Below are 19606 nucleotides of genomic sequence, written 5' to 3'. Positions count from 1 at the left end.
AAAATGATAATAATTTAATGGGACTTCAATGGACTTTTTACAAGAAGCCAAGAGCCGAGCCACATTCAGTAATTCTGTTTCATGTAACCACACACTTTTTTGTCCCTAAATCTTCGCTGGTAGCCTAAGAGGCTATTCCAGTTACGCCCAGACGGATAGGTGAGCTCGCGGGTTCAACCTGAGAAAATTTGCTAACACTAGCCCTACAAAGAGCAGTCAAACACGCATATTGGACATCCCTTTTCTTGACATCGTATAAATTTGGTAATTCTCGGTACGGTTCGGAAAGTTCACCTGCGGCTATATTCAGACTCGCCGGTCGTATTATAATGAGCGATTTAGTGGGCAACTTCATTCTGTTAATTTTGTGTCAGGGTGCGCGCGCATCGTAAAATTTCACTCTCATCAATTTTTCATAACGCGCCTAAAGAAGTTTAACTTCAAAAAAGAATTGTGATCGCGTCAAATCTCTTAACACTTAAACCAAGCCCAAACTAGAGATGTCTCTATAAACATTTTACGAAAATTAACTAAACATCATTTATTTACATATGTATTAGTTTGAATTCAAATAAAACGCTTCGAACTCGAATCAGTCGCGAGTTCAAGTTAAATTATTCGAATAGAGCTTACTTTTTACTTTTTAAATCGCTATGCCCTTCATGCACTAAACGTTGACCTTAAATATCAACATAAGATGTATTTTACCTCACGGTTTGTAATTGGTGGTTATAACCTTTTGATCTTGAAACATGAGTTCGAAGCCTTGATCGACCATCATGGATTATTACTACGGCTATCCTGCCGACATAATAATTCACGTCCGTGGCAATTCTTGCGCGATGGCATCCACAATTTTCGACATATATTTTGAAAATCTTTAGTCTTGGTAGTGGCTATGTCCTGAGATTGTTGAAGCCGTGAGATGAGATATTTTTCGCCGCCTACTGTCTTTTGGAACGAACTTCCCTCGCCAGTATTTTTGAGCGCTATGACATTCTTCAAATGGAGCTTAAGAAGTACTTGGCGATAGATAGTTATTTCTCTTTTTTTTCTTACCTAAACTGATGGCCTTGAGAGACTATGTAAGGGTAACCGGGCGAGTAGGTGAGCTCACGGGGCTCAAACCGGGAGTGTTGCTAACACTGGCCTTAGCGAGAACAGTGCTTCGCAGAATCTACCACCGGATCGGAAACGCGACCCACTGAGAAGATCCGGCGAGAAACTCAGTGGACCGTGTCTATGAGTTAGTTTACTCGCCGAGCCCTTTGTCGCAAGCGACGGGTTCGACGAGGACAGTGAACGGTGCCTGAGGTACCTAAAAGCACCGTTAATGGATCAGGGGGATCCGTAATGACGTTTTTAGGGCGTTATTTCTAACGCATCAATACTAAAAATAACCCGATCATAATTTTATAATTAACTCACGTTTTTAGCATGATATGCAATGGAACACGGTTAAAAATGAAAAGACGCGCGAGGTCAACGTTCTCGGGGAAACGCGGGAGGGCAATCAACTGACTTTGCGTTCTATTGCGCGCTCACAAAATACGGTACTATCAAAAAGACGAAAATGTTTTTAAATGCTTAAAGTTTTCGGTTTACTTTGAATTCGTACTTAAACCTGTCTCAATTCCAATGCGCGCCCTTTACTGCAAGTAACACTGTTGAAGACAATAAACAATTGACCGAAATTGAAAATTCAATTGAAAGCTAAAAGCAGAGCAAACTAAGATCCCTTCCCGAAGTCAAACCTTAACTTTTCGTGTTTGTACTTAAAAGCTTTTGTAATCTAAACGAGTACTTTGAATTGTTTAAACCTGGAATCATTATTAAAATCATAATTAATCGTTGAGAACGTGCAAATCGATTGGAAGAAGTTACTAAGAAGATTATTTAGCATGATGAGGATTTTTTATCACAGTAGCAAATGAGATCGTAGCTTTTTTTTTTATTGCTTAGATGCTTGGACGAGCTCACAGCCCATCTGGTGTTAAGTGGTTATTGGAGCCCATAGACGTCTACAACGTAAATGCGCCACCCACCTTGAGATATAAGTTCTAAGTTCTCAGTATAGTTACAACGGCTAGCTTATGCTTAGTGTTGCCTGAAGCCTAAAAATACCACAATTATATCAACTAACACGCTAGGCAGCGACTTCGCTCTGTCTGTCTCATTGTTGAAGTCCATGGGCGACGGTAACCACTAACCATCAGTCTGGCCGTGCTCGTCGGACAACAAGGGCGATAAAAAAAACACTTAACATCTCAACTACTTTTGAGACATAAGACCCATGTCATAATGTATGGCGTGACGTTCTAACTAGAAATGAACTAGAATTTAACTCGGAAATTTAGGCTCCTCATGAATACAGCTTTATGCTGGATAGAAAACCAATTGACTAGTTACTTGCACCTAAAAATAACCGGTATTTAACAATTGATGTACCCCACCTTATTCGTATTGGATATAATTGGGTACAAAAAACTGGTAAAAAGGAGGGATATGGCACTGCGTGTACTGAAGATGTTATGTGGTATAGTTAAGAACTGATATGTACTCAAGATGGTGAGAGTTTATGTGCCGGACAAATATGTATGTGTATCGTCGGCGAAGAGCGCTCCTATTCGCCCTAACTGACAGGAAGTCTGACTTCTGAGTAAGCGCCGCTGACGCCACACAGGTAGGTACCACCACCCTGCCTATTTCTGCCGTGAATCAGTAATGCGTTTCGGTTTGAAGGGCAGGGCAGCCGTTGTACTGTTAATGTTGAACTTAGAACTCATGTCTCAAGGTTGGCAGCGGCATTTATGGTGTAGATTTCTATGTATGGGCTCCGGTAATCATTTAATACCAAGTTATCCGTGGGCTCATCCACTCATCTAAACAATACAAATAAAAAAATTAAGATTATAACACTATATTTTGCGCCAAATTAACCTCTACCTTGTTGAAAAAATCTATACAACGTCATCATATTTTTACAAATTTTATAGTTTTATAATTTTTATTTATAATTTTTTACTATATAAATATGTGCATTATTTCTTATTTAGTAATCTGTGAAGTTAGTAGTGTGTGTAGTTAGCTCTTGTTTTCATGTTGTTTTCAAATATATATATTGCCGTAACATGTCATAGTGTGTTATAAGAGATTGCTGTACATGCCTGTAACTGGCTTACATACCAGTACTTAATTATATACATGTTAATTTTAAGCTTGAATGTTTTGTGTGTATTGCTGTTGGTGTGTCTAAATAAATAAATAAATAAATAAATCATTATTAGCAATGAAAACAAATCAAAAAATTGAAGCAATAAAAAAAATCGCTAAAGACTAGATAACTATATTATACATGTATAGACATATGTATGTTTTATGTGTTATCATTTTGCAAATTGACCCGAATCAAATTTACTTGTGTTTTATTACTGTATTAAGAGACTACAAGATTTTGTAACCCAATGACAATAATATGTAATTGTAAAGTTGTTTACTATTGTTATCAATAACACTTTTTTATTATTTTATGCCTGTAAAAATAGTTTTAAGATTAGAAATAAATGAATAAAAGTAATTTAAATGGAGCAGTACCGGATCTCTTAGCTCCGGGCGCCGTGAAGACGACTAAGAGATTTGCAATTCACATTCCAAGTCAAGTATTGGATGGCACCATCCTGCTTAATCTAGGAAGAAATTATGCTTTCAAATCTTAAAAGTGACTTTAACCTCATGTCTTAGTATATGGTGGCGACGTGTATATAATCAAAGATGGTGGCCTTTGATTATCTATACTAATATTATAAAGAGGAAAGATTTGTTTGCTTGTTTGTATTGAATAGGCTCCGAAACTACTGAACCGATTTGAAAATTTCTTTCACTGTTTGGAAGCTACACTATTCCCGAGTAACATAGGTTATATTTTTGTTAACAAAAATTAGGGATCCTTACTAAAACTTTTGCTAAAGACCCGAGCGAAGCCGGAGCGGGCCGCTAGTATACAATATAATCAAAGATGGTGGCCTTTGATTATACAAAGATGGTGGCTTTCACTTAAAGATAACTAGTGGTCGCCCAGTAGTCGAAATTCGACTATAATTAATTGAAATTAAAAGTTTCTACACTATTATGATTCTATTTTCAAAGACAATTATACTTCTATAATCACAAATTTCGCCAAGATTACACTATACAAAAATATTAATAACGACAAACAATATTTAATCTATTCTCAATTTGACCACAGACGTCAAGAACAAAAGTTTGACAATAAATAAATAGTATGTATGCGTGTGTGCGTCAAATACATGGTAGTGTGTGTAATGTTTTTTTTTTTAATGATTTAATGTATCTTTTAGGCATAATTAAAAAAAAATTTACATTCTACACTCCTTCTCTATATTCTCTATAAGTGTGGGAAATTTCATACTCCTCCGTTCGCGCAGTTTTCGTAAAAATGGGATACAAAGTTTTTCCTTCACGTATTAATATAACTTTCTCGATAATAATGTGAATGTAGCATCTATGTCTATTCCCAGTCGGGATTAAACTCTTGTGTGAATTATAAAAAAGATTAACAACAACAACAACAACAAAAAAAAAAGAGGAATTCAAATGAAACTCACACTGGGCTTCACACTTTCCCTGTCGCTTTAAGAGGATTAATTCCACTACATATATCAATACGTGAATAATAATCTATTAAATATAAAATAAATTTTGAACGCAAAAGATTTTTGTACGTTGAACTTCAATTCGAAGTTCATGGAACAATTTGTCCATCAGGTGTCAGCCTTCTGTAGTCATCGTGGCCTAAAGGATAAGACGTCCAGTGCATTCGTGTGTAGCGATGCACCGGTGTTCGAATCCCAGGCGGGTACCAATTTTTCTAATGAAATACGTACTCAACAAATGTTCACGATTGACTTCCACGGTGAAGGAATAACATCGTGTAATAAAAATCAAACCCGCAAAATTTTATTTGCGCAATCACCTCAGGACCTCTTGGGAGTCCGCACGGGTAGGTACCACCACCCCGCCTATTTCCGCCGTGAAGCAGTAATGCGTTTCGGTTCGTAGGGTGGTGTAGCCGTTGTAACTATACTTGAGACCTTAGAACTTATATCTCGAAGTGGGTGGCGCATTTACGCTGTAGATGTCTATGGGCTCCAGTAACCACTTAACACCAGATGGGCTGTGACTGGAAAGTTTTAAGCGGTACGCAGCGACTTGTACCTGCCCCTGGCATTGCTGAAGTCCATGGGCGACGGTAACCACTCGCCATCAGGTGGGCCGTATGCTCGTCTGCCTGCAAGGGTAATAAAAAAACCCACCGGATCCCCGCTTACATAAATATAATAAATAGCTTATATCATAAGTAAGTCCGCGATCTCGGCTTAGTTAAAGTCCCACGATTCTAAAATATTATTATCGTAATCAAAGTCTCATATGTTTACTCAAACCAAATCTAATTGCTATAAGACGTTCCTTGGAATTTCTTTTAAAATATTTACATATGCGCTCTTGCCGGGTGTTGTAAATGATTTCAATTGAATGAGGAGGATTTGACTTCGATGTTACGAGGAGGATGACTACAAAATAATAATAAGATACACTCTACTTAAATGTAATTGATTTTTTTTGAAAAAGTTACATTGAATTGTCTCGTATAATAATGATTATTGTGGGAGGCTTAACGACGGAGGGAAGATCTTCCGCAGAGTGGGTGATATTGCTCGGTAGACCGACGGTCCGATGTTGCTGTTGTTTTTTTTTTATCCTTCCTAAGCTGAGAGCCTTAAGAGGCTATATCAGCGTAACCTTAACTAGTAGGTGAGCTCACGGGACTCAAACCTGACGACGTTGCTAACACGAACCCTAGCAAGAGCCGTGCTTCGCAGAATCTACCACCGGATCGGAATCGCGACCCACTGAGAAGATCCGGCCAGAAACTCAGTGGGCTGTGTCTGAGGGTTAATTTACTCGTCGAGCCCTTCGTCGCAGGCGACGGGTTGGACGATGACCGGTGCTTGAGGTACCTAGAAGCACCGTTGGTGGATCGGGAAGAACCGAAATGACGTGTTTGGAGCGACGTCGACTGCTTTCCATTCTGTCCGCAGGATCGGAAATGTCCGATGTTGTTGTTCAGAACTTGTATATATACAAGCTTATCTTGAGAATGTCGTAAGCGAGATTCAGACATCTATCAAATATCTTTTTTTTTAAAGGATTTTATGACCTGGTAACTAAGACCTTTAGGTCATGTCTTATTTTAATTTATATTCTTATTAATATGCAGTGAAATGAAATAAAATGAAGATGATTAATTTGGGACATTAATTAGCTGAGATGAAATGATATGGGATGAAATATAATTTCAGTAAAATGGTGGTCATTTACTGAGATTTTTTCAGTGGACTTTTTGGAGGATCCCGAGAAGTTACGTCCAGCGGCTTTGTTTCATTTTCCCTACATTTGTGCACTTTCACAGATATTAAACAATTAATAAACCACTGTTATTACACATTTAAAACTGAAGAAACACTAAATAGACAAAATACAATCACTCCTCGCGTTCCCGCCAAAAAGACCTGTCAAATATCTTACATTATGTGATAGCTACCCGCCACAATTATTAAATATATCTAAGCAGCACTCTTACATAAGAATATTATATTAGATATTCAATTATAATTCACCTAATGATCAACTTAACCAAACAAGGATAAACAAATTCAATTATTTACAAATCAGAAATTATACCATTACTATTTATTATTTTTATTGCTATAAGGGTGGACTAGATCACGGCCCACCTGGTGTTAAGTGGTTACTGGAGCCCATAGACATCTACAGTGTAAATGCGCCACCCACTTCGAGATATAAGTTCTAAGGTCTCAAGTATAGTTACAACGGGTGCCCCGCCCTTCGAACCGAAACGCATTACTGCTTCACGGCGGAAATAGGCGGGGTGGTGGTACCTACCCGTGCGGACTCCCAAGAGGTCCTACCAGCAGTAAAAACTTACTACTTACTTACGAGTAACTTAATGGATACGTGAAAAGAAAAAGGAGATTCGGTAAGAGTTATGTAGATGTTAATACAAGTCGGAGCTCACGTAGGTATTAAAAGATTTAAGATAATTAAAATGAAATCCAAACCAGATGTAAAGTTGTTTCCGGAGAGGAGGCCAGTAGCGAATGGTCTGAGGAATTTTTCGATATGATTCTCCAACTGCTTTTAACCTTCGCAAAACCCGCATGAGCACAGTTTTTAGCCACATACTTACAGCTTTAGATTAAACTTTCCTCCGTGATGATTGCCTGGCGTTATGACGTGGCCTTTTTTCAAGCAAGATTTGAGGTAAATGGCCAGCTCTAGGCGAAGGATTGGCTAACGTCCATAAATATTCGCAATTACTTACCATAGAGTAAGCTGAATCGGTCTACAATGACGATAAATGAAATACGGGTTTTCAACCGCCCATCCCACCCTTCAAACCGGATAAAATTGTCGCATCCGTATCTAAATAAGACGAACAGAAATTGCCCGTGTGAGTTCAGAAAATCTCCTGGTACCAGTAAAACCAGTTTATATTAATGACGATTTAATTCTCAAAAAAAAATACCCTTCTTAAAACATAGATTATATAAAACAGTGCATTAAACGCATTATAATCTTGCTCCGTGTTGACGTCAAAACGTAAAGCCTAGTCTCTCAATTTTTTCCCGGCTTAATTCCCGTTGCCGTACCTATAGCGTTAGCAAAAAAAAAGCTAAAAATAAGATTTTATTTTTCCTTAAATGAAATAAAAGAATAAATTTAGTTCTGAACAGAATTACCATTTAATATACCGGTAGTTTCATCAAAATACAAAAAAATATAAGTCTATGCGCGGAGTCAATTTTAATCTTGAACTTGAGTTGTGTATAATGTATACTTGTGTTAAATGTATACTTAAATGTATACATTTAAGTTGCGATTAAAATAATTCAGAAGAACATTGTTTTGTTTTCTTTGAATACTTCAATACAGAGTTCTTTTTTGCAATTATATTTACAAATGTATTTAATGAATTGTTTTATTTCTAAGGGCTCGCGCGCCGTGTTTAAATTGCTCGCTAATGTCTAGATCATAAAGATTCAACTATAACCAAAATAAAAAACGAGTCGATTTTTAGGCATTTTATTTATACTCCTTTTTAAAGGCCTGTGAATATTTGTTAATTAAATTTTATAATAATAAATTGTTAAAGTTAAATACAATTAAAGAAATTATATTTATTAGAAAAATCTTTAAAGCTTTTTGTGCGAACGGTACGTCAAGTGGGCACGGATTAAATCGGATAGCTTTAATTGTTTGGAAGCGGGACCGCGGGGGATCACGCCAACGAAAAAAAAAACATAAAAAAACCTTTTCCTTTAGATAAGTTGTGTGTTTGCTGGTTTCGTTATAACCAACTTCGAAAAATGCGGCGACTTGTATTAGGACGTATCGTAAACTCGCACGAGAGTGGCAAATTTCAAAATGTTGCCTTATTTCTGTCACGAAGCGTCATAAAATCAATGTCAAAAATTAAAGATTGGGTAATTATTAACACAGTTAAGCCCCTGACATAAAAGTGGGTGGTGAGATTCACTTCGTGATGTCTATCGTCTCCTATAACCACTTTACATCAGGTGGGCGGTGAACTTGTTCAACCAACAACGCAATAAAACAATTAGAATCAAACATCGATAGATTTACGCCTAGACCAATGATTTGAGGGGCGGCGAAATTCTTGAAATGCCAAAATTTCAAAGACGAAGTACATAGTACAAGACGAGTCTCCTTTGAAAACGAATCCAGACTATTTTTATTTTAAAAAAAAATTGTAAATTTTAGTTTAATTTAAAATAAATTTATTGGATCAAAATTAATAAAATTTATTCTAAAATTGAGGACGGCGCGATAAACAGGACCTAAGCGGCATCAAGCCTAAATCCATCACTTAATAATGTATCACACGTTTCACCAAACTAGAACCAGTGATTTTTACTGGTGGTAGGACCTCTTGTGAGTCCGCGCGGGTAGGTACCACCCTGCTTATTTCTGCCGTGAAGCAGTAATGCGTTTCGATTTGAAGGGTGGGGCAGCCGTTCTAACTATACTTGAGATCTTAGAACTTATATCACAAGGTGGGTGGTGCATTTACGTTGTAGATGTCCATGGGTCCAGTAACCACTTAGCACCAGGTGGGCTGTGAGCTCGTCCACTCAGCTAAGCAACAAAAAAAAAACTATGGGTCGTCTACACTATCATTTCATATTATAATAAATACATGCGAGTTAAACTATCGGATTATATTTAGAAGGAAAGTATCTATGCTCAAAACATTACGATAATAGCTTCAATTAGTAGTAGGTAGTAGATTAGATCGAATTGATCTCATAAATCCAAATTGGACGTATTTTGTTCTTGAATTTCGCTAAGCCCCTTGAAGAATTTACGACGATCTCCGTTGTTGTAAGATTCAGGGTATTTCGAATGAGTCACACGGCACGATATACACGAATTTTTTTTTATAATCGTTTTATTCAAGGTTACTAAACCTCCTTTGATGCGGCCCACGTGTGGGCAGGGACACCCCCTTGAATCCTGGAGGCGGAGGCGTAAGTCGCTCCACGCGAGTCTTCCAAACAAGCAACTGGTTATCGAATATTTTTAACGAATCACGAAACTGTGCGGCGCCGCGGCGCCTATGTAACACATATTACGTTTCATTGCAAATAATTGAGGTTAATCTCATGGATTTTTTATGAGTGAGGTAGTTTAATATTTTTTTAAAACCTGCACGGAAGCGGTGGAAGCGAATTTTTTTAAAGAAAGGAAGGGTAATTGACCTGTAGAATAGGACAGGCTAAATGTACCAATAACTATCTCATGTTGGTATTGGTGGTGGTAAAAATAATAATATGTTCCATTTTTTTAATAATATTAGAATATTGAGTTTGTGACAGGCCTCACATTAATTTCAATCAGATGCTAAGATAGTTAACTAAATGCGTCACGTCATTCTATTGTTGCACCGTTAAGAGCAATGCTATTTATCGTCGAATAGCAGAAACGAATATCAAAAGAACTAGTAAAATCGAGAACGCTCAAGACAACGTACAACGCCATCTATTATCAAATAGCAGAAACGCATATCGAAACTCCTCGATCGGTCAGTGTCTCGAACTGCTCTGGGGTAGACCGGTGATGTATAAAATAAAAGAGTGGACTGTAGTATTTGTTAAGTTTATAAAAAAAGTAAAACAAGATAAACAAGTAAGTGTCGCGGGCGGCGTTGCTGCACGAAGTGACGAAGCCGGTGTCAATCCGCTACCCCGCGCCGCTGTCCTCCTCCCGGCGCCCGCGCCGCGCGATCGTCGATGTCCGTGCATCGACAGACTGCCCGGGTTGAAGTATATATGGGTACTTCAATGAAGAGGGAGGGGGCAGATGGAGTTGAAGCCTCGCACCACGGTCCCCGTCCTCGTCTTGACCTCTGCGACCCGTGTGATGCCGTCGCTGCCCGGATACGTCTTGGTAATGCGGCCCAAAGGCCACAACAGAGCCGGTAGCGTCCTGTCCTTCACAAGGACTAGCGTCCCTGGTATCAAGCTCCCTGTAGAGGTGGACCATTTAGATTTCTGCTGCAGCAGAGAAATGTATTCATTAATAAAGCGCTTCCAAAAATGCTGCCTGATGAGTTCCACTCGTTGGTAGCGCTCCAAGCGCGTGATGTTGCCGTCGGTAATCTGCGGGTGCGGAACTGACGTGAGCGGTCGTCCAATCAGAAAGTGAGCAGGAGTAAGGGCAGTTAAATCTAACGGATCAGAGGAAATAGGAGTAAGTGGACGGGAATTTAGAATGGCCTCAATTTGACATAAGCACGAAGACATTTCTTCATACGTGAGGTGAGTAAGACTGAGGAGTTTTTTGAGATGGCCTTTAGTGGCCTTAACCGCTGCTTCAGCCAGACCATTAAAATGAGGGGAATAAGGTGGAGAAAAATTAAAATCTATGCCTTCTTGAGACATGAATGACGCAATGTCTGAGTTTGAAAGGACGCCTTTGAGTTCGTTGCAAGCACCAACAAAATTTGTCCCATTGTCGGACCATATGCTGCGGGGCTTGCCTCGACGAGACACGAATCTTTTGAGAGCAGCTATGTACGCCTCCGATGACAATGCGGTGACGAGCTCGATATGAACAGCTTTTACTGCAAGGCACACAAAAATGCATAAGTATGATTTTACTAATTTACAGCCTCGCCCTTTACGATCAGCGATCAAAATTGGCCCAGCATAATCCACACTACAATTCAAGAAAGGAAATTGTAAATCAGTACGAGTTTTAGGTAATTGACCCATGATGGGTTGAACATTTTGTGCTCTATACCTAAAACATTTTAAGCAGTTTCTGACGACAGTCTTAGACAGATTTCTGCCTCCTAAGGGCCAGTAACTCTGGCGTATGTGAGTTAGTAAGAGCTGTGGTCCAGCATGTAAGAGATGCAAATGTTCAAAATGGAATATTAATTTAGTCAAAGCGTGTTTACTGCAAAGAACTATAGGGTGTTTTATATTAAAGTCATATGGGGAGTTGTCAAGCCTACCACCAACGCGTAAAATTGAATTACTATCTATAAATGGTGTTAATGAAATAAGACGACTGCTACGTGGTAGGGACTTCCCTGATTTCAATATAAAATATTCTTCGGGGAACATTTGAAGTTGAGCATTATGTATAATGAGATTTAATGAGATTTGTAGTTCTTCATTAGATAGATTAGCTATATTTTTATTTGATTTGTTTTTAAAGTTATATATCGCTCTAAGTATGTAAGCAACTACTCTTTGTAAATAGCGTAAATTTGAATATTTAGTAATAAGATGATGAATTATGGAACTACCATGAGTTTTATTAGTATGAAGCGTATCGACATTACTACTAACTACATGACAAACTACGTCTGGTAGATCTTGTTTCATATTGGGTTTTTGTGGCCAATATTCTTGTGATTTAAATAGATAAGACGGGCCCGACCACCACAGTGAACTGGTGCTGATAGCATCAGCCTTCAGCCCACGGGAAACAAGATCCGCCGGGTTGTCCTTCGACGGCACGTAGCTCCAAGTACAACCAATCGTACTCTCTTGAATTTCGTTGACTCTGTTGCGCACAAAAGGCTTAAGTCGATTAGGCGACGTCGACAACCACGCCAATACAATTGTGGAATCGCACCAGAAATAAACGTTGTCTATACGCATGGTTAGAGAGTCACGAACTTTGGTACACAGTCTTGTAGCTGCTAACGCTCCGCAAAGCTCAAGTCGCGGTATTGTGGTGGGCTTAATAGGAGCTATGCGACTTTTTGAAGCCAAAAGTCGTACGCAAATAGACCCTGAAGCTTTAATTGAACGGATATAAAGACACGCACCGTAAACCTTCTCTGAAGCGTCGCAAAAGACATGAATTTCGTTATTTGTTGAGTCACTACATGAAATAAATCTAGGTATCTTCAGCTGATTAAGAGAAGACAAAGTACTAGTCTTGAGACACTACGTCGTCCCAGTTGTACTTGTCGATCCAAAGTCGTTGCATGAGAATTTTTGCTTCGACAACGCACGGACTTACCAGGCCTAGTGGGTCGAAAATTTGACTTACCACCGACAACACGTGACGCTTTGTAATTTTACTACAGATGTCAATATTAATGGAAAAAGAAAGCATATCAACATTGCAACACCATTGCAAACCTAATGTTTTAGATGAAGTGTTGACGTCACTATTTAAGTCTAACATATTGTCAGTGGAAGCGTCGCCACGTTCTGACATTATTGCTGATAAGATACGAGAATCATTTGATTTAAATTTACGTAAATGAAATTGAGCTGATAACAAAGTATCAATCACGCCTTTACACAACTCAATAGTACCTGAGAGAGTGCTATTACCGCTTAAAAGATCGTCAACGTAAAAGTCGTGAATTATTGCATGTTTGACGTCTTCACTTACAGCTGACGAAGCCAGACTGGTCAGGCATTTCGTGGCTAAGTAAGGCGCTGATGCTGTTCCATAAGTCACCGTGTTTAAACAATATACTTTGAGGGGAGCATTGTGATTATCGCGGAAAACAATGCGTTGAAGAGATCGCTGCGAGGGGTTTACCTCTATAGATCGATACATTTTCTCAATGTCCCCTGAGATTACATATCTATGCTGACGAAAGCGTAGCAATATGGAAAGTAAGTCGTCTTGCACTACAGGACCAATCATTTGGATGTCGTTCAGTGAAACGCCGGAAGTTGTGATCGCAGATGCATCGAAGACCGTTCGCAGCTTTGTAGTTGTGCTGGACTCACGAATAATTCCATGATGAGGCATGAAATAACTGACTCCCTTGTCAGTAGATGACTCTGAAAAATTGCGAACTTCACTTTCCTTAGTCATATGCCCTAGCTTTAGGTATTCATGCATGAAGTCAACGTAGCGCTGCTTGAAACCTAAATCACGCTGAAAGCGTCGCTCTAAGGATAAAAATCGACTTATAGCCATTTGAAGAGAGTCTCCTAATATTTGAGGATCCCTTTTTAATGGAATAGAAACTACAAAGCGGCCATCGTCGTTTCTATAAGTATTACGAAGAAAATGTTGCTCACATGCATTTTCTTCATTTGTGAGTGAGTGTTTTGATGGAACTGAATCGAGTTCCCAAAAACGTTCTATATTAAAATTGACGTCGTTTTTGACAAGACTACAGAAGTGAGATTGAGATTGAAGGCGTGGAGAATAAGCCACAAGACCTGAAACAATCCAACCTAATTTCGTTTCGTGAAGTGTAGGTTGATTCTTACCTAAATCGATGGTATTGTGTAATAATACTTGCCAAAAGATTTCAGCCCCTACAAGTATATCTACGACTGACGGAATGTTGAATGTAGGGTCAGCTAGATGTAGACCCGAAGGCAGAGGGACATGAGTTCTAGGTATGAAACGCGAAGGCAATACTTTTGTTACCTCAGGCAATATTAGACAACCTAAGCCGACTGTATAATTACCGTAATAGGACTCGAGCGTGAGATTACAAGACTGTGTACTATAAGAGGTCTGATTGTTTATACCTGTGATTGTAGTGGAGCTAGTACCGTGTCGTGACAGCCCAAGCTTGGATGAAAAGGCGTCTGTGACAAAGTTGGCGGTACTACCGTTGTCCAGCAAAACTCGGGCGGGGTGCTTAGTGCCATCGGCACCACGCACTCTCACCATAGCTGTGGAAAGCAATATAAAAGAAGCTGTATTACTGTGTTCAAAATTGGCTGAAAAAGCAACATTATCAGCGCCTGGCATGGGGTTTGACGCTGCGCTACGCTCAGGCTCTGAATGTAAAAGGGTATTGTGTCGTGCTTTGCAGTACTTGCAATGGGATAGCTTGCACGTTCTATCAGTATGACCTAAGCGTAAGCAATTCATACAAACTTTAAAATTCTTTGCCTTTTCAATGCGCACCTCAGTAGGTAAGCTCCTGAATGTTTCACAGGTGTAAAGCAAGTGATTTTCATTACATAATGGACATTTCGAATGATTTGATTGAATTTGATTGCTATTAGATTGTATGATGTAATTTGTAGATTTTTTATTGTAATTATTGTTATTTGTTTCTTTAGATTTAAGGTTGATTTTACTATTTTCTTCTATTTTTTCAAGCAGGTTAATTTGATTTTCAATAAAAAAAATAAATTGATTTAAAGTAGGGGGCTCTGAAAGTTTGTTACGATGCTCCTCCCAGTATCGGCTTGTGCTGCTGTCTAGTTTCTGTGAGATCATAAAGATGATTAATGTGTCCCAATGTTCAGTTGGCTGCTTTAAAGTTTTTAATGCCCTAATATTTTTATTTGTGACATCAATAAGGTAGCGCAAGCTTTTACTGGACTCTTTGGAGCACGGTGCAACACTAAACAACGCTTGAACGTGGTTGTGTATTAACAGCTGGTCCTTGTCGTACCGCTGACATAGCAAGTCCCAAGCGTTATTGTAATTTTCACTGGTAAAATCTATATTTTTAATAACTAAAGCCGCGCTGCCGCGTAAACAGGACCGAAGGTAATGAAATCTCATAATATCATCATTACATTTATTATTATGGATGAGGGAAATGTAGGTATCTTTGAATTCGAGCCAACCCTGAACGCTACCATCAAAATGTGGCAAATCAATTTTGGGCAATCGAACATTTGTGTGTACCCTACCTGAACCTTCTGAGTTGGTAGTTGCTGAAAGCAGGCTTCGCGCCAGTGCCACCGTAGGATGGTATTGGTCCTCGAACTCACACCGGGATTTAAAGTCGTCATCGGGTGCGTCCAACAACGTCTCGATCTCCGTCTGTAACTTGTCGAAGTCGTTGTATAAACACTGAATACGCTCATAACGTCCTTCCAACTCAAAACGTTGTAAGTCGGTCAAGCTAGAAAAACTACTAAGAGGTTTAATATAATTTCTGAAAATAGTAAGTTTGGCTTTAATTGCACCTCGTCGCTTAATAAGAGTATCTAAATCCTCAGAATGTTGGCTCATAATGTATTATAATAAGCAAAATAAACAGAAATAATAAGAATAGTTAAATAAGAATTAAAGAATAAGAATGAATTTTGATTGTAAGATGAGGGTAGTTTTTATTTTGGCAAATTGAGGCGAAAATTAGGTAAAAAATTGAATGCGCTAAACGGCAAAAATATGAGGGAATAAAGGTTGTCTGATTGGAACGAACTCACTCAGGTATGCAATCCGTCCAATATTCCGAAGTCCAATATTCACGACTCCTTGCAGCTTCAACGTAGTGAACAGTAAAACGTCCGTTCGTTTTTATATGGCCAACCAACGCCGACAGTTTGTTGTACAGGTTTTATTCCGGTGAGTTTTAAGCTGACAAAACTAAAGGACCATGTTTCGAACTGCTCTGGGGTAGACCGGTGATGTATAAAATAAAAGAGTGGACTGTAGTATTTGGTAAGTTTATAAAAAGAGTAAAACAAGATAAAAACAAGTAAGTGTCGCGGGCGGCGTTGCTGCACGAAGGGACGAAGCCGGTGTCAATCCGCTACCCCGCGCCGCTGTCCTCCTCCCGGCGCCCGCGCCGCGCGATCGTCGATGTCCGTGCATCGACAGTCAGGAATGCTCTCGATAATTCTAGGGATGTCGTATCGACTATATAAGCGTTGCAGAAATGACACGAAGGCAGTTAGTAATCGGATCTTACTCGAAGCGAAACAGCAAACGGATCACCTGAAGCGAAGCGGAAGAAGCGAATTACGCGTTAAGCGAACTAAGTGTTAAATAGAGTTTTAATTTGTACTTCCGTGGAAGTTTTATGTATCCTGAACCCCAGCCTGTAACAATATTTAGACGAGCAGATGTACCACCTGATCATAAATTAGCAAAATGTTCATAATAATAGCTACGGAGGATACATCGTAAATTGTAATGTACTGAAAAAACGCTTCATATACATAATTAAAAAATCGGAGTCGTTTACCCATTTCGTCGTGTCGTGCGATGTCTCAGATGAAAACGCTAAATAAGAGACAGTCCGAACGATTTATGTACGAATGACCTAAATGATTTACAATCAAACTCATTCTTCAAGATGAACAAGCATTGACGAAAAGCGGCCAATGAATTCGCCAATGTCAACTATTAGGAACGTCTCTTTTAAATTTAATATTAGTTTTTGATCAGTAGGTTAACATTATGACAGCTGACAGGATAGACAGTCCACTATTTATGTACCTAGTAGTAGTAGTTCTATTTTTCTAACTGGAAAGACAAAGGTGTGGTGGCATACAGTCTAATATAATGTATTTTCTCTAACAGAGACACGTTGGAGAAACTGAACCATTAATATCTAGCACGCTTAAAAAATCCTAGGTATTCCTAGATATTCCTAGGCTTTTATACGTTTTTGAAAACGTGCAGACGCTTTCGTCAACATTGAAAGAAGGTTATTTAAATAATATGTTTTTCTTCCTATAAACTAATAGGATTTATCAACACTTGAAATCCCCATTTAGAATCACGGGCTATATTAATTGGCCGACCAAGCGATTAAATCCATATAAACCAGTCAATATCCTTCAACTACGCATACCCAATTATTAACTGATTAACCGACTTCTATAAATATAAAACGGAACACGTGAATGTGTGAATTACATATCGCATGCCGAATATCACTGACGCTTCGTTTTGCTTCAAGCAAATGCTCCGAGCTAAAAATATACCTGTTCTCGAGCTCGTTATTACGAACTGCAACGTATTAAACGGATTTTTGATGGTACTTATAGAACTTTTTTCAATGAAGTTGTTAGACAACTAATAATTCTGCAGCAGTGCGTCTGTCATTCTTCTTCTTCTTCTTCTTGCCCCTCTCTCACACTTACGGAGGGTAGAAGTAAGGAGGACAATCTCAATGTATTAAAAAGTGTCCGTTAAAGGGCAGCCAACTAAGGTGGCGCCATAGTAGCAAGTGGAAAGATTAAAAAAACAACGCCATAAACTATTAAAATAGGATACTAAATTAAATAAGGAAAGAAACACTTCCCACGTTATTAGTATTAAAAATTAATAGTTAAGGTTTTAAATGCTGCAATGTGTTTTACAGCTTTGAGCGCGACGACCGAATTAAGAAATTCCGTAACGAAAATAAGACCTGACACCCCCCACTCCGCTTACCATGCAGCTCGCGTTCAACACAGTCACACGTTGCGCTTGTGTAGTGTTTGTGAACAAATGTGCGGCGTGACGTCCCACTGCAGGCGCATCATGAAAAATCTGTACATCTCTCTCTCACGCGGTCTAGCTTATGAGTGTAAAGGGGACAGTTAATGTTTTGCTTTTGTTAATGTTTATAATATAGCGTGGTCTTATTATTGTTTTCATATTAAATTATTATTGTTTAATTATAATTGCATAAGTTGATAAAAATGCTATGCAATAATTTTACCGCAGCAGTCCCCGAGTGCCACAGGTGTTTCTTTCTTACCTATTCTAGTAACCTCAAGGGGCTAGATTCACAGTGCCATAGGGATGAACTAATTCTGTTCCTTCTACTAGAGTTATATTTGCTTCATCCGTTTTTTGATTCTATGATTTTCATTTCATTATTACAAAAATTTTACACACATTTAATATTTTATTAATTTTTCTGTACTTTCTTAAATTTCATAGCGCATTTTGTTTTACCTACATAAAACATATCGCACCTTTAGAATTGAAGTGGATCTAAATTCTTTCCTTTTTTTTGGTAAAAGCTAAAAACGTAATTGAAGAATTGTAATTTTTCAGTTACGACTCTAATTTAACAGATTTTAAAAAGACTGAAAGTACACTTTTCTCTTTTGTAGGCTAAAATTTAAATTAAATTTTGAATTTTAAAAATTTGATTTTATAATACATGTTTATAATTCGCTCGAAGCATAAAAAAATTCTTAAAATTTTTAGTTAAGCAATTTAAATTCTAAAGGTGCATTAAGTAAGTTTTTGTTTGGAGGTCAACGTCAGTTATAAAGCAATTCATTTTTTTTTTTAAACCGATGATTGCCGGCATTATAACTTCAGTTCAGTAGTAGGTAGGTCGTATTTAATGCTTACCAACCTAATTTCAATGCAAAGCGTGGTTGGTAGCACTGGTTTGTTTATCAGAGACCAATAATACAGATTACGTATTAACCGTCGCTTCGTTATAACGAGACGAGAGCTACATTATGAATACGGGTGCATCGATCGATGTCTGCAGCCGGACGTGAGAACCAGCAGGTGCCGCGACCTATATTTTATTTATCAACTCGAATCCGTTTCTAGTGAAGGGTTTATAACGATGTTAAGATATCGATATGTTCAGATAGGCATAAACTATTTTGAAATTTATTTGTTAATGCTCCTTTAAAAAACTGCAGCAGATGAATATATTAATGAACTAGCGACCCGCCCTCGCTTCGCTTCGGAAACATTAAAACACACATGAAACCAAAAAATAAAAATAAAATAAAAATTAAAAAAAGTAGCCTATGTTCATCAGGGACAATGTCGGCTTCTAATGGAAAAAGAATTTTTCAAATCGGTCCAGTAGTTTCGGAGCCTATTCGAAACAAACAAACAAACAAATCTTTCCTCTTTATAATATTAGTATAGACAATCCCATAGGGAATGTTGTTCTGGATGTTTTTAGTACAAATAAATAACGGGTGATAACTGATATTACAATGTATTTGTTTATTGTTAAGACCGGTCATCGTTCTCGTCGAACCCGTCACTCGCGACGAAGGGCTCGACGAGTAAATTAAGCCATAGACACAGCCCACGGAGTTTCTCGCCGGATCTTCTCAGTGGGTCGCGTTTCCGATCCGGTGGTAGATTCTGCGAAGCACTGCTCTTGAGTTTGAGCCCCGTGAGCTCACGTACTTGTTAGGGTTACGCTGAAATAGAATCTCAAGGTCATCAGCTTAGGTAGGAAAAGAATTTTTTAAGATAGATAAATGAAATCACGGCCCACCCATTGTATAATAGTTACCGGAATAATATTAAC

The 19606-nt window shown here is 38.4% G+C and overlaps 1 protein-coding gene across 6 annotated transcripts; it reads right to left on the bottom strand.

The window, feature by feature from the left end:
* Positions 1–10262: 10262 nt before the first annotated feature.
* Positions 10263–16958, bottom strand: LOC110386484 (uncharacterized). 6 transcript variants are annotated; one of them, XM_038021188.2, is made up of 4 exons: positions 16559–16796; positions 15276–16212; positions 14235–14297; positions 10263–11245 (listed from the first exon to the last, which is right to left on the bottom strand). In XM_038021188.2, the coding sequence occupies exons 2-4, from the start codon at positions 15598–15600 to the stop codon at positions 10461–10463; spliced, it is 1173 nt and encodes a 390-aa protein (XP_037877116.1). In that variant the 5' UTR covers positions 15601–16212; positions 16559–16796; the 3' UTR covers positions 10263–10460. The 6 variants fall into 6 exon arrangements, with proteins under 6 accessions (XP_037877116.1, XP_062532716.1, XP_062532719.1 ...); XM_062676732.1 differs by adding an exon at positions 16283–16412 and having other exon boundaries at positions 10263–16212; positions 16559–16958; XM_062676735.1 differs by having other exon boundaries at positions 10263–10781; positions 14235–16212; positions 16559–16925.
* Positions 16959–19606: the final 2648 nt, after the last annotated feature.

This window comes from Bombyx mori, chromosome 28, assembly GCF_030269925.1.
Source record: "Bombyx mori chromosome 28, ASM3026992v2".
Lineage (NCBI taxonomy): Eukaryota > Metazoa > Arthropoda > Insecta > Lepidoptera > Bombycidae > Bombyx > Bombyx mori.
This window is presented reverse-complemented; position numbering and strand designations above follow the sequence as displayed.